This window comes from Sinohyriopsis cumingii, chromosome 10 (genome assembly GCF_028554795.1).
Source record: "Sinohyriopsis cumingii isolate HCF-2022 chromosome 10, ASM2855479v2, whole genome shotgun sequence".
NCBI lineage: Eukaryota > Metazoa > Mollusca > Bivalvia > Unionida > Unionidae > Sinohyriopsis > Sinohyriopsis cumingii.
Genome location: NC_142970.1, coordinates 60,024,627 through 60,041,009, shown reverse-complemented (window position 1 = coordinate 60,041,009; position 16,383 = coordinate 60,024,627). Strand labels below are relative to the sequence as shown.

Below are 16,383 nucleotides of genomic sequence, written 5' to 3'. Positions count from 1 at the left end.
TAAATGTTCCTGCACATAATTCTATGTAGACTTCTTAGCAACTTGTAAATGTTCCTGTACATAATTCTATGTAGACTTCTTAGCAACTTGTAAATGTTCCTGTACATAATTCTATGTAGACTTCTTAGCAACTTGTAAATGTTCCTCTACTTAATTCCATGTAGACTTCTTAACAGTTTGTAAATGTTCCTGTACATACTTCCATGTAGACTTCTTAGCAACTTGTAAATGTTCCTGTACATAATTCTATGTAGACTTCTTAGCAACTTGTAAATGTTCCTGTACATAATTTCACATAGACTTCTTAGCAACTTGTAAATGTTCCTGCACATAATTCTATGTAGACTTCTTAGCAACTTGTAAATATTCCTGTACATAATTTCACATAGACTTCTTAGCAACTTGTAAATGTTCCTGTACATAATTCTATGTGGACTTCTTAGCAACTTGTAAATATTCCTGGTCATAATTCCATGTAGACTTCTTAGCAACTTGTAAATATTCCTGGTCATAATTCCATGTAGACTTCTTAGCAACTTGTAAATATTCCTGTACATAATTTCACATAGACTTCTTAGCAACTTGTAAATGTTCCTGTACATAATTCCATGTAGACTTCTTAGCAACTTGTAAATATTCCTGTACATAATTTCACATAGACTTCTTAGCAACTTGTAAATGTTCCTGTACATAATTCTATGTGGACTTCTTAGCAACTTGTAAATATTCCTGGTCATAATTCCATGTAGACTTCTTAGCAACTTGTAAATATTCCTGGTCATAATTCCATGTAGACTTCTTAGCAACTTGTAAATATTCCTGTACATAATTTCACATAGACTTCTTAGCAACTTGTAAATGTTCCTGCACATAATTCTATGTAGACTTATTAACAGCTTGTAAATGTTCCTGTATATAATCCATGTAGACTTATTAACAGCGTGTAAATGTTCCTGTACATAATTCCATGTAGACTTCTTAGCAGCATGTAAATGTTCCTGTACATAATTCTATGCAGACTTCTTAGCAACTTGTAAATGTTCCTGTACATAATTCCATGTAGACTTCTTAACAGTTGTAAATGTTCCTGTACATAATTCCATGTAGACTTCTTAGCAACTTGTAAATGTTCCTGGTCATAATTCCATGTAGACTTCTTAGCAGCTTGTAAATGTTCCGTACATAATTCCATGTAGACTTCTTAACAGCTTGTAAATGTTCCTGTACATACTTCCATGTTGACTTCATAACAACATGTAAATGTTCCAGTACATAATTCCATGTTGACTTCTTAGCAACTTGTAAATGTTCCTGTACTTTATTCCATGTAGACTTCTTAACAGCTTGTAAATGTTCCTGTACGTACTTCCATGTTGACTTCTTAACAGCTTGTAAATGTTCCTCTACTTAATTCCATGTAGACTTCTTAACAGTTTGTAAATGTTCCTGTACATACTTCCATGTAAACTTCTTAGCAACTTGTAAATGTTCCTGTACATAATTCCATGTTGACTTCTTAGCAACTTGTAAATGTTCCTGTACATAATTTCACACAGACTTCTTAGCAACTTGTAAATGTTCCTGTACATAATTCCATGTAGACTTCTTAACAGTTGTAAATGTTCCTGTACATAATTCCATGTAGACTTCTTAGCAACTTGTAAATGTTCCTGGTCATAATTCCATGTAGACTTCTTAGTAGCTTGTAAATGTTCCGTACATAATTCCATGTAGACTTCTTAACAGCTTGTAAATGTTCCTGTACATACTTCCATGTTGACTTCATAACAACATGTAAATGTTCCAGTACATAATTCCATGTTGACTTCTTAGCAACTTGTAAATGTTCCTGTACTTTATTCCATGTAGACTTCTTAACAGCTTGTAAATGTTCCTGTACGTACTTCCATGTTGACTTCTTAACAGCTTGTAAATGTTCCTCTACTTAATTCCATGTAGACTTCTTAACAGTTTGTAAATGTTCCTGTACATACTTCCATGTAAACTTCTTAGCAACTTGTAAATGTTCCTGTACATAATTCCATGTTGACTTCTTAGCAACTTGTAAATGTTCCTGTACATAATTTCACACAGACTTCTTAGCAACTTGTAAATGTTCCTGTACATAATTCCATGTAGACTTCTTAACAGCTTGTAAATGTTCCTGGTCATAATTCCATGTAGACTTCTTAGTAACTTGTAAATGTTCCTGTACATAATTTCATGTAGACTTCTTAGCAACATGTAAATGTTCCTGTACATAATTCCATGTAGACTTCTTAGCAACATGTAGATGTTCCTGTACATAATTCTATGTAGACTTATTAGCAACTTGTAAATGTTCCTGTACATAATTCCATGTAGACTTCTGAGCAACTTGTAAATGTTGAAATGTGTCCTTATTAGTACTGTCATAGAGATTGAAGTTTTTCCACATAAGGGAACAAATCATTTTGTCCATCATGTTTTTGTCGACAGAACTGAACATATAATTTTGTCCACCATGTCTTATGCTGAAGTGATTGCTTCACAAATTGCAGGAAGCAAACATAGGTACAGTCACTAATTCTTACAAGTACTATTTCTGCCTCAGATCAGAATATTTTGTTTTGTATTGTTTGGGTAAAAAAATACATGTATCATCCACTTTCCTTTTTAAATCTTTAAACTGATGCTATCACTAAATACCACCCTTATTCATGCAGGTGACTAATTGTACTTTTGTTGAAGATAAGCTCCTGGTTAGCTAAGAACAATGGATGTAGACAAAGGAAGTATGCCTCTGATACATTTTTGAATTTTCAGGACATTTCAATGCAGAATGATCAGTCTTAGATGCACCATAACATGTCTGCATATGCAGCACTTTCATTGTGACATCATAGAACAACATGTCTGTTTTTGCAGCACTTTCATATGACATCTTGTTATTTCAGGAAACAAAGCAAGAACTGAATTTGTTGAAACAGCGATATGATGAGACATGTCAGCAGATGGTTAATACAACCAGAGAGCTTACAGACACAGTGAGTATTCATTAGATGGTCAATACAACCAGAGAGCTTACAGACACAGTTAGTATTCATTAGATGGTCAATATAACCAGAGAGCTTACAGACACAATGAGTATTCATTAGATGGTCAATACAACCAGAGAGCTTACAGACACAGTGAGTGTTCATTAGATGGTCAATACAACCAGAGAGCTTACAGACACAGTGAGCATTCAGTAGATGGTCAATACAACCAGAGAGCTTACAGACACAGTGAGTATTCATTAGATGGTTAATATAACCAGAGAGCTTACAGACACAGTGAGTATTCATTAGATGGTTAATACAACCAGAGAGCTTACAGACACAGTGAGTATTCATTAGATGGTCAAGACAATCAGAGAGCTTACAGCCACAGTTAGTATTCATCAGATGGTCAATATAACCAGAGAGCTTACAGACACAGTGAGTATTCATTAGATGGTCAGTATAACCAGAGAGCTTACAGACACAGTGAGTATTCATTAGATGGTCAATACAACCAGAGAGCTTACAGTCACAGTGAGTATTCATTAGATGGTCAATACAACCAGAGAGCTTACAGACACAGTGAGTATTCATTAGATGGTCAATATAACCAGAGAGCTTACATACACAATGAGTATTCAGTAGATGGTCAATACAATCAGAGAGCTTACAGACACAGTGAGTATTCATTAGATGGTCAATATAACCAGAGAGCTTACAGACACAGTGAGTATTCATTAGATGGTTAATACAACCAGAGAGCTTACAAACACAGTGAGTATTCATTAGATGGTCAATACAACCAAAGAGCTTACAGACACAGTGAGTATTTATTAGATGGTCAGTATAACCAGAGCTTACAGATGCAGTGGGGGCCCCGAGTGGCCGAGTGGTTTAAAGCACTCTCCATTACAGATCACTGCTATCTCACCACTGTCTGTGTGGGTTCGAGTCTAGGATTCGGCCAACGTGGGTATGTGAGAAAGCTTGCCAGTAGCTTCTCATGAGTCGGTGGTTCTTCCTGGGGTTTTCCCGGTTCTTCCTCCACCATTAATATTGGCCACCATGCATAGCCTATCATGTGCTGAAAAATGGCATTAAACCCTACAACAACAACAACAACAACAACAGATGCAGTGAGTATTTACACACAGGATTAGAGATGAGTAAATTAATTAGGTGGTCAGTACAACCAGAACTTACAAACACAGTGAGGATTTTCATACAGGATTACAGATGAATATTCATTAGATAAGTATTCATTAGATATGCAATTTATTAAATGAGTTGCATAAAGCCAAATGTCACTAGCAGTTTTTGGCAGGTACCATACACTGTATAGTTCAGTGAGATATAAAATGTATTCAACGAATGATATTGAGTGCCACCATTAATAGCTCAATGAGACATGAAATTTTCTCAAAAAATATCATGATATAAAATGCCACCAGTGGTTTTTGACAAGTAGTGTACATTGTATAGTTCAATGAGTAGTGAAATTTATTCAGTTAATATCATATGCAATGTATTCACTGAATGACAAAACAAAATATGCCACAACAGTTTTAGTAAGTGTTTTGCACTGTATAATTCAATGGAATATGAAATTTGCTCAATGAATGACATTTCATGTCACCAGCTGTTTTTGGCAAGTGCCATGCACTGTATCATTCAATAAGTTTTGTCAATTAAATGTCACTCATTTAACCTTAAAATAGAAGAGTTCTAGCACATCCTCTCACTCACAACAAACCATGCATGACCAGTAATACTAGTAGAATAGACTGTGAAAGTTCTAGCACATCCTCTCACTCACAACAAACCATGCATGACCAGTAATACTAGTAGTATAGACTGTGAAAGGTCTAGCACATACTCTCACTCACAACAAACCATGCATGACCAGTAATACTAGTAGTATAGACTGTGAAAGTTCTAGCACATCCTCTCACTCACAACAAACCATGCATGACCAGTAATACTAGTAGTATAGACTGTGAAAGGTCTAGCACATACTCTCACTCACAACAAACCATGCATGACCAGTAATACTAGTAGTATAGACTGTGAAAGGTCTAGCACATCCTCTCACTCACAACAAACCATGCATGACCAGTAATACTAGTAGTATAGACTGTGAAAGGTCTAGCACATACTCTCACTCACAACAAACCATGCATGACCAGTAATACTAGTCGTATAGACTGTGAAAGGTCTAGCACATCCTCTCACTCACAACAAACCATGCATGACCAGTAATACTAGTAGTATAGACTGTGAAAGGTCTAGCACATCCTCTCACTCACAACAAACCATGCATGACCAGTAATACTAGTAGTATAGACTGTGAAAGTTCTAGCACATCCTCTCACACACAAAAGACCATGCATTATGTTTTTGAAATAAAAAAATATGTTCAGTGCAAAATACCTGAATCCCTCTATCTGCTATACATGTCTGGAAGAATAAAGGGTTTGACTGGCACATACTCTGACTACTGGTCATTGGCAATCAACAGAGATTTTGCTGACAAAGCTTTAGTTAATATTTGTCCCCAATTGTCTAAACTCTCTTTATTTACAAAACATAAAAGCTATTTGCATGAAATTATCAAAAACCAAATAACTGAATGATTGTCCTGAGATATGTTCTACAGAAATTATATCAGTCCCTTGCACCATGATAGCTTTAGAACAAATTAGTGATGCCTAGGCCTGATTTTAGAGAAAAACATATTAGCTACAGACTTTTAGTATTATTATTCTTGACTTATTTGGAACCTGTTGAAAGAAAATCAATACCATTGGTATTTTCCAGAAATGCCCATCAATTAGATGTTATATATGTTTAAGTTAGTAAATCAGCTTTGATGTTAGTAAGAACTGACTTTTTAAAAACAGCAGAGAGGAACAGAGTATTGGTAATCGGTGAAATTATATAAGATAGTTTTTAAAACAAATAAATAATTATTTTAAAACAAATAATTGCTTCAGATGAAATCAGTTAATCCTGGAAAGAAATACCAACACTGATTCAGAATAAGATCTGGAACCATAAAATGATAGCAGTAATTGAGTACATAAAGTTTTTGTCACTTTTGTCACAACTTCTTGTATCTCTGTTGAATATTATTTCTATTAAATGTCATAAATATATGTCTGCCACATTTATTTTAAGAGAAGAGATGTGTGGCAAAAGCCAGATGACCATTTATTTTTTTCTTTTTGAGGCAATCAGATATGTTTAAACTAAAATATATTTGAAATAAATAAAATTTCAAGCATGAACATCTAGAAGTGGCCTGTAAATTATAGTAATACATGTATAAAGTTTGCAGTTATCTCCCCTTATCTACTTGTAAAATATTTGTAAAGATGTTGGTTGATTGCTTTCTAATGGCACTTTCTGTTTTTTATATGACCATATTATGCTGATAAAATAGGAGTTGACTACGTTTCCCAACTATACACTGAGACAGCCAACCTGGACTGGCCCTGATGGTTATCAAACCCATGATCACTAGATTATAAATTTGGTACTCTACCAACTGAGTACCTGATGCTCTCCTTATGTAATGGGCAGTCTCCATGTGTAATGGGTAGTCTCCATGTGTAATGGGTAGTCTCCTTATGTAATGGGCAGTCTCCTTATGTAATGGGTAGTCTCCTTATATAATGGTTACTCTCCTTATGTAATGGGCAGTCTTCTTATGTAATGGACAGTCTCCTTATGTAATGGACAGTTTCTTTGTTTAATGGGCAGTCTCCTTATGTAATGGGCAGTCTCCTTATGTAATGGGTAGTCTCCTTATGTAATGGGTACTCTTCTTATGTAATGGGCACTCTCCTTATGTAATGGGCAGTCTTCTTATGTAATGGTCAGTCTCCTTATGTAATGGTCAGTCTCCTTATATAATGGGCAGTCTCCTTATGTAATGGGCACTCTCCTTATGTAATGGGCAGTCTCCTTATGTAATGGTTACTCTCCTAATGTAATGGACAGTCTCCTTATGTAATGGACAGTCTCCTTATGTAATGGGCATTCTCCTTATGTAATGGGCACTCTCCTTATGTAATGGGCAGTCTCCTTATGTAATGGACAGTCTCCTTATGTAATGGGCACTCTCCTTATGTAATAGGCAGTCTCCTTATATAATGGGCAGTCTCCTTATGTAATGGGCACTCTCCTTATGTAATGGTTACTCTCCTATTGTAATGGACAGTCTCCTTATGTAATGGACAGTCTCCTTATGTAATGGTCAGTCTCCTTATGTAATGGACAGTCTCCTTATGCAATGGGCAGTCCCCTTATGTAATGGGCACTCTCCTTATGTAATGGACAGTCTCCTAATGTAATGGGCAGTCTCCTTATGTAATGGGCAGTCTCCTTATGTAATGGGCACTCTCCTTATGTAATGGACAGTCTCCTTATGTAATGGACAGTCTCCTTATGTAATGGGCAGTCTCCTTATGTAATGGGTACTATCCTTTATGTAATGGGCAGTCTCCTTATGTAATGGGCAGTTTCCTTATGTAATGGGCATTCTCCTTATGTAATGGACGTCTCCTTAAGTAATGGGGAGTCTCCTTATGTAATGGGGAGTCTCCTTATGTAATGGGGAGTCTTCTTATGTAATGAGCAGTCTCATTATGTAATGGACAGTCTCTTTATGTAATGGTCAGTCTCCTTATGTAATGAGCAGTCTAAAACTTGTGCTAATTTGCACCATTCAAGATAGTTGGGGATTGGGGGAGGGTGATGATTTCAGTGGAGATCAACAAATCAGACATGTTGTGTTGTGGCAGATCTATAAAAAAAACACTGCTGTCAGCAGGAAAGGATTTTTAAGAAGAGAGGATGGTAAAACAAATAATTTCTGTACATGTCTACTTGGGTGAACCACCCATGGGGTGGTAACTGTTTTTTCATATGCCATCTGTTAAAATGAGCTTTGTATGATTTTCAGAAAGTGCGCCTGTTGTCATTTGAGGAACAATTTGACACCAAGGTCCAGGAAGTTGATGAAAAATACAAGAAGAGAATAGAAGAGCTCATGACTCAAAATACAGAACTAAAGTATGTTGTAAAGCTATTATGGTTCATCCCTTTTTTCTCAGCACTTGAATGAAAGTAATTTACAGATTGAGACTTGTTTATTGATTGCATTTCAATTGATGATTGCTTTTCAAACACAGATTTAATATTTTTCTTAAACAATGTCATGCATTTTTATTTATATATAAAATCAACTATGTGACTGTGAACAAAATTATGGTTGTGCTCTTAAAAGTATTTTCATGTGATTAATGATTCACATTAGTTTCATCATAGATAAATGACATTCATTGTTAAATTAATTCAGGTCTTTCTGTAACAACGTACATAAAGTTTTTAATCTACGACCTATCTAGCAGCATCAGAGACACTCTAGTTATTAAATTATAAAAGAATAGAATCTAAATAGACTGACAAGTCTGTATGTTACATACATTGAATTTAGATAGACTCTAAATAGAGTGACATATCTGTGTTACATACATTGAATTTAGAGAGACTCTAAATAGACTGACAAGTCTGTGTTACATACATTGAATTTAGATAGACTCTAAATAGAGTGACAAGTCTGTATGTTACATACATTGAATTTAGATAGACTCTAAATAGACTGACAAGTCTGTATGTTACATACATTGAATTTAGATAGACTCTAAATGGAGTATGAGAAGTCTTTGTGGTACTGACATTGAATTTAGAGAGACTCTAAATAGAGTATGAGAAGTCTATGTGTTACATACATTGAATTTAGAGAGACTCTAAATAGAGTATGAGAAGTCTATGTGTTACATACATTGAATTTAGATAGACTCTAAATAGAGTGCAAGAAGTCTATGTGTTACTGACATTGAATTTCGATAGACTCTAAATAGAGTACAAGAAGTCTATGTGTTACATACATTGAATTTAGATAGACTGTAAATAGACTGAGAAGTCTTTGTGGTACTAACATTGAATTTAGATAGACTCTTGAAAAGAGTGCGAGAAGTCTATGTGTTACTGACATTGAATTTAGTTAAATAATATCCACTGAGCACTATGTATTAGACGCTAAACTCCTGATATATTGTTAAGTCATTTGAACCCATCAGTTATGATGTTAATTTGTGTCAGTTTATTTTATTTATCTTATTGGGGAACTTGCCATCTTTATAGGCGGCTGTATGTGCAGAAGTGTGGTGAACTGTTTGAAGAAAAGATTCTGTTTGAGAAGGACAGAGTGGAGAGGGTCAATACCTCTAAACAAGCCATCATGCATGTAAGTCGGACATTTCAGGTTGATGCATCCTTAAGGATTCTCCTAAGCCAATTATATGCAGAAAACAGGCTACTTCTCCAATCCTAAAATGATGTATGTTTAGCTTCTATGAAGAGGAAACAAACTTCTATTTCAGACACGAACATTTTATTTGGCACATTGGGCAATTTTTTAGGACCAAAATATATTTTGAGACAGGGGTTAATTTCTATGCCATTCTATATGCAAATCATATCTAATTTATTTGCATTCAATAATCCTACTGATTTGTATCAGGAATTCACAGTATTCAATAATCCTACTGACTTGTATCAGGAATTCACACTATTCAATAATCCTACTGACTTGTATCAGGAATCCACAGTATTCAATAATCCTACTGACTTGTATCAGGAATCCACACTATTCATTAATCCTACTGACTTGTATCAGGAATTCACAGTATTCAATAATCCTACTGACTTGTATGAGGAATTCACACTATTCAATAATCCTACTGACTTGTATGAGGAATTCACACTATTAAATAATCCTACTGACTTGTATGAGGAATTCACACTATTCAATAATCCTACTGACTTGTATGAGGAATTCACACTATTCAATAATCCTACTGACTTGTATCAGGAATTCACACTATTCAATAATCCTACTGAGTTGTGTCAGAAAGTCACACTATTCAATGCTTCCAGTGAGATATAAAATGGATGGTTCTAAGGTAAATACTAAACTAACATTATACAAGAAAACATGTTTTAATCAAAAGAGGATACAAAGCAGTTATTTGCAAAGTTCACACCACATGTGAAAGGAAGCAGCTCAAGTGGATAAGCTTTAGCAGAAAGCAACAAATGTTTACAGCATCATAGCACTTGTGTTCAGGGAGTTGCATTGACTTGATCACGACACGTTTGAATCTACTCACTACAATACCCCTTAAATCACAATACAGATGCATCTGTTGGTTATATTATCTGGGCTTTCTTCAAGTTTCTTTACAATTGTAAATGATAATCCAAATAAATGTATTATTACTTACTAGGCCACTGAATAAAACAACCTGTCCCAAACCAGGTTTACTTGTCCTTAGCATCAATTAAAACAACCTGTCCCAAATCAGGTTTACTTGTTCTTAGCATCAATTAAAACAACCTGTCCCAAACCAGATTTACTTGTCTTTGGCATCAATTAAAACAACCTGTCCCAAACCAGATTTACTTGTCCTTAGCATCAATTAAAGCAACCAATCCCAAACCAGTTTACTTGTCTTTAGCATCAGTTAAAACAACCTGTCCCGAACCAAGTTTACTTATCCTTAGCATCATTTAAAACAACCTGTCACGAACCAGGTTTACTTGTCCTTAGCATCAATTAAAACAACCTGTCCCAAACCAGGTTTACTTGTCTTTAGTATCAGTTTAGCTCTTATACAAAAGCCAACTTTTCTAAATTTAGATTTTTTTGTGGCTGTACAATTCTGTGCTGAAAATGTATGGGTTGGCAGTATTCAAGCTAATCATTTTTAGCAAACTGATGTTTTTTTTCTATTTATTGAAATAACATGACTATTGATTAAAAAGTGGAAGGAATTTAAAACATAGAGAAGAAAAACCGCAAAAAAAATCAATCAGTTAAAAATACTGCAAGCATTGCTCTCTTTTATAATTTTGTAAAAAATTTTGACATAGTACATCTAAGAGTTTAATATCATCATAATTACCTGCAGATTAATATTATAATTTGCACATTAAAATATATATTTTAAATTATTTGTTGCAAAGGCTTGACCTTAAAAGATATCTAAGTAATACTCCTTAAAGACAGAAAATACATATTAGAAGAAAACCTTTTGAATACAATTTGCTTTACCAGAAAGAGAACAAATATTAGAAAAACAAAAATTAGTCAGGATTGAATTTTGTTAAACAGACAAAGAACTAAGTTTTTTAAAATTTTGTTTAATGGACAGAAAACAAATATTTCATGATAAACAAAATGGATAATAAGATTTTGTTTACCAGACTGAACAAAAGACTAGAAAAGACATAATAACCTGAATAAAGTTTTGTTTAACAGACAGACAACAAATAGAAGAAAAAATAATAGTTTGAAGAAAATTTTGTTTATCTTACATTAAGCAATATTAGAAGTTGAAAATAAAGTTTTAACACAATTTTGTTTACCAGACAGAAAACAAACATAACAAGAAAAAAAGTTTGAAAATAATTTTGTTTTGCCCCGACAGAAAAGAAACATTAGAAGAAAAATACCAGTTTCAACATATTTTTAAAAAAAGATAATTAAATAATAGTTGGAATAAATAGTTTTTATTGGATAGCATATTAGAGGAAAAATAATAGTTTTAATACAATTTTGTTTACAACAGAAAAGAAAGTATTGCAAGAAAAAGAAAAGCTTAAATACAATTTTGTTTAACAGACAGAAAACTAAAAATTAAAAGAAAAAATAATAGTTTCAATAATAAAATAAGACAGAAGACAAGTAGAAGAAAAATTTAAATACAGTTTTATTTGTCAGTGAGAAAACAAATAGAAGACAAAATAAAGGCTTCAATAAAATTTTGTTTAACAGACAGAAATCAAATATTGCAAGATCAAAATAGCTTTATAAAGAACTACTAGAAGAAACAATGAGTTTGATAGACAGAAAAATAATTTGGTAGACAGAAAAATAATACTGCTAGAAAACAATAAAAGTTTCAGTAACATTGGTTTACCAGACAGAAACCAAAATATTAGAAAAAATAATAGCTTGAATAAACTTTTGTTTTACAGACAGAAAACAAGTCGAAGGAAAAATGTTAGTTGAGTAAAGTTTTATTTAACAAACAGAAAACATATGGAAGAAAAATGAATACTTTGAATACAGCTATTTTATCAGACAGAAGTCAAACAAATAAAATAGAAATACATGAACCATCCCAGATAATATTAATATACATGGTTCATCTATGCAGGAATACATGATCCATCCCAGATAATATTCATATACGTGGTTCATCTATTCAGGAATACATGATCCATCCCAGATAATATTCCTATATGTGGTTCATCTATGCAGGAATACATGAACCATCCCATATAATAATCATAGACATGGTTCATCTACCTAGGAATACATGATCCATCCCAGATAATATTAATATACATGGTTCATCTATCTAGGAATACATGGTCCATCTCAGATAATAATCATAGACCTGGTTCATCTATTTACGAATACATGATCCATTCCATATAATAATCATAGACATGGTTCATATATGCAGCAATACATGATCCATCCCAGATAATATTCATTTACATGGTTCATCTATGCAGGAATATATGATCCATCCCAGATAATATTCAAATACATGATTCATCTATGCAGGAATATATGATCCAGCCCAGATAATATTCCTATACATGGTTCATATATCTAGGAATACATGATCCATCCCAGATAATATTCATAGACATGGTTCATCTATGCATGAATACATAATCCATCCTAGATCATATTCATAGACATGGTTCATCTATCTAGGAATACATGATCCATCCTATATAATATTCATATACATGGTTCATCTATCTAGGAATACATGATCAATCCCAGATGATAATCATGTACATGGTTCATCTATTTATGAATACATGATGCATCCCAGATAATATTCATAGAACGGTTCATCTATGCAGGAATATATGATGCATCCCAGATAATATTCATATAAATGTTTCATCCATCTAGGAATACATAATCCATCCCAGATAATATTCATATAAAAACTATTCCCTTTTCATTTATTCCAGAGTTTACTGAGGTCCAAGCAGAAAGCAGATATCAGCTTCAAGCCCGGTGATGAAAAACTTGATGAGAACAAAAAACAAACAAAGCCGAAAGAAAGGCCTGGTAGTGCCCCTATTACAAAAATAGAATACAACGAGGCACAGACAACAGCAGGTGAAACTGATCACCTTCTACCACAGGAAGATGACATGATAAGGCCAAATGTTTTACTTCCTGAAGACAATGAAGAAATAAAAGAGCTGAGAAGAAAGTTAATGGAAGATATCAAACATTTGTCTAAAGAGGACCTTTTGAAATTAAATGTTTGACAGCTTTGTGGTACCATCATTAGACTGACGTATAGTTTTATAAATGTTACTTCAAATTTTGAATACTAAGTAAACTAAACAATAGTTAATAATGAATTTAAATCTAAATTTTAGTATTGAATGAATGCAAGTATGAAAAGTATACAACCAAACTTTGGTTAGACATTCAAATTGTTTGTCTTTGGAAAATAGTACAAATATACTGTTGATTTGTCACAAAACCGAATTGTCAGGCAAATATACTGTAGATTTGTCACAAAACTGAATTATCAGGCAAATATACTGTCGATTTGTCACAAAACTGAATTATCAGGCAAATATACTGTAGATTTGTCACAAAACTGAATTATCAGGCAAATATACTGTAGATTTGTCAAACTTGTCACAGAACTGAACTATCAGGCAAATATACTGTCGATTTGTCACAAAACTGAATTATCAGGCAAATATACTGTAGATTTGTCAGGCTTGTCACAGAATAGAACTATCAGGCAAATATACTGTCGATTTGTCACAAAACTGAATTATCAGGCAAATATACTGTAGATTTGTCACAAAACTGAATTATCAGGCAAATATACTGTAGATTTGTCACAAAACTGAATTATCAGGCAAATATACTGTAGATTTGTCAGACTTGTCACAGAATTGAACTATCAGGCAAATATACTGTTGATTTGTCACAAAACTGAATTATCAGGCAAATATACTGTAGATTTGTCACAAAACTGAATTATCAGGCAAATATATTGTAGATTTGTCACAAAATTGTATTATCAGGCAAATATACTGTACATTTGTCACAAAATTGTATTATCAGGCAAATATACTGTAGATTTGTCACAAAATTGTATTATCAGGCAAATATACTGTAGATTTGTCATACTGTCAAATTATCAGGTGTAATAAGTACTTTGGTTTGACATTCTGTGATAAACTGCTTGCTTCCATGTCTGTCATAAAAGTTTTACATTGTAATTTCCAAACATATTTACAAATTTGTGAAATTTTGATGCCAACTGATCGGAATGATGCCATAATTATGTTATAATGCCAGTCTGTGAAACTGTGATGCCAACTGATTGGACATATGCCATAATCATGTTTGTATATTAGTGCCATATTTTATGGAATGGTCGCAGATTGTTATCCTTGGCTGTATCTGTTTTATGTCATGAATCTGGGCACAGTCAATAAAGATTAAAGAAATCTAGCTTTATGTCCAATGCCTCATAATTTTAAGTCATCTCAATAAAGTTTGAACAAAATAATGATTTGTGTCCCTTGAATTAGGAATGCAAGTTCTATTAATAATTCATCAAGAATATCATGTGTAATGTCCAGTGTATCATGAATCTGAGTCCTTTCAATACATTTGGAAGAAAATCATGTTTTACGCCCAGTGTTTCATGAATAAAGATCCTGTAAATAAAGTTTGTAGAAATTCATGCTTTATGTCCCATATGTCCAAAATATGGGTTCCTTCAGTCAAGTTTTAAGAAAAGTAGGCTTTATGCCTCTTGTTTTCTAAATATGGTCCTTTCAATAAAGTGGAAAAAAGTCATGCATTATGTCCAAAGCATCATGAATGTATATCATCTCAAATTGTTTTAAAGTAAATCATGTTTCATGACCCAAACATCATCAATCTGGCTTCTTTCAATAAATTTGGAAGCAGGTCATTCTTTATGTCCCATACATCATTAATCTGGGTCCTTTCAATAAATTTGGAAGCAGGTCATGATTTATGTCCCATACATCATTAATCTGGGTCCTTTCAGTACATTTGGAAGCATGTCATTCTTTATGTTCCATACATCATTAATCTGGGTCCTTTCAATAAATTTGGAAGCAGGTCAAGATTTATGTCCCATACATCATTAATCTGGGTCCTTTCAATAAATTTGGAAACAGGTCATGCTTTATGTCCCATACATCATTAATCTGGGACCTTTCAATAAATTTGGAAGCAGGTCATTCTTTATGTCCCATACATCATTAATCTGGATTCTTTCAATAAATTTGGAAGCAGGTCATGATTTATGTCCCATGCATCATTAATCTGCGTCCTTTCAATAAATTTGAAAGCATGTCATTCTTTATGTCCCATGCATCATTAATCTGGGTTCTTTCAATACATTTTGAAGCAGGTCATGATTTATGTCCCATACATCATTAATCTGGGTCCTTTCAATAAATTTGGAAGCAGGCCATTCTTTATGTCCCATACATCATTAATTTAGGTTCTTTCAATAAATTTGGAAGCAGGTCATTCTTTATGTCCCATACATCATTAATTTGGGTTCTTTTAATAAATTTGGAAGCAGGTCATGATTTATGTCCCATGCATCATTAATCTGGATCCTTTCAATACATTTGGAAGCATGTCATTCTTTATGCCCCATGCATCATTATTCTGGGTCCTTTCAATAAATTTGGAAGCATGTCGTTCTTTATGTCCCATGCATCATTAATCTGGGTTCTTTCAGTAAATTTGGAAGCAGGTCATGATTTATGTCCCATGCATCATTATTCTGGGTCCTTTCAATAAATTTGGAAGCATGTCGTTCTTTATGTCCCATGCATCATTAATCTGGGTTCTTTCAATAAATTTGGAAGCATGTCATGATTTATGTCCCATGCATCATTATTCTGGGTTCTTTCAATAAATTTGGAAGCATGTCATTCTTTATGCCCCATGCATCATTATTCTGGGTCCTTTCAATAAATTTGGAAGCATGTCGTTCTTTATGTCCCATGCATCATTAATCTGGGTTCTTTCAATAAATTTGGAAGCATGTCATTCTTTATGTCCCATACATCATTAATCTGGGTTCTTTCAATAAATTTGGAAGCAGGTCATGATTTATGTCCCATGCATCATTAATCTGGGATCTTTCAATAAATTTGGAAGCATGTCATTCTT

The 16,383-nt window shown here is 33.5% G+C and overlaps 1 protein-coding gene across 6 annotated transcripts in view; it reads left to right on the top strand.

The window, feature by feature from the left end:
* LOC149790217 (uncharacterized) overlaps positions 1 to 14,666 on the top strand; it is a 192,857-nt gene extending 178,191 nt beyond the window's left edge. For all 6 annotated transcript variants that reach the window (XM_089972238.1, XM_089972233.1, XM_089972236.1 and 3 more), the window contains 4 exons: positions 2,937 to 3,026; positions 7,987 to 8,096; positions 9,231 to 9,333; positions 13,152 to 14,666. In XM_089972238.1, coding sequence (XP_089828364.1) covers positions 2,937 to 3,026; positions 7,987 to 8,096; positions 9,231 to 9,333; positions 13,152 to 13,457 — 609 coding nt within the window. In that variant the 3' untranslated portion in view covers positions 13,458 to 14,666. The remainder of the gene's footprint in view (positions 1 to 2,936; positions 3,027 to 7,986; positions 8,097 to 9,230; positions 9,334 to 13,151) is intronic.
* The last annotated feature ends 1,717 nt before the right edge of the window (positions 14,667 to 16,383 follow it).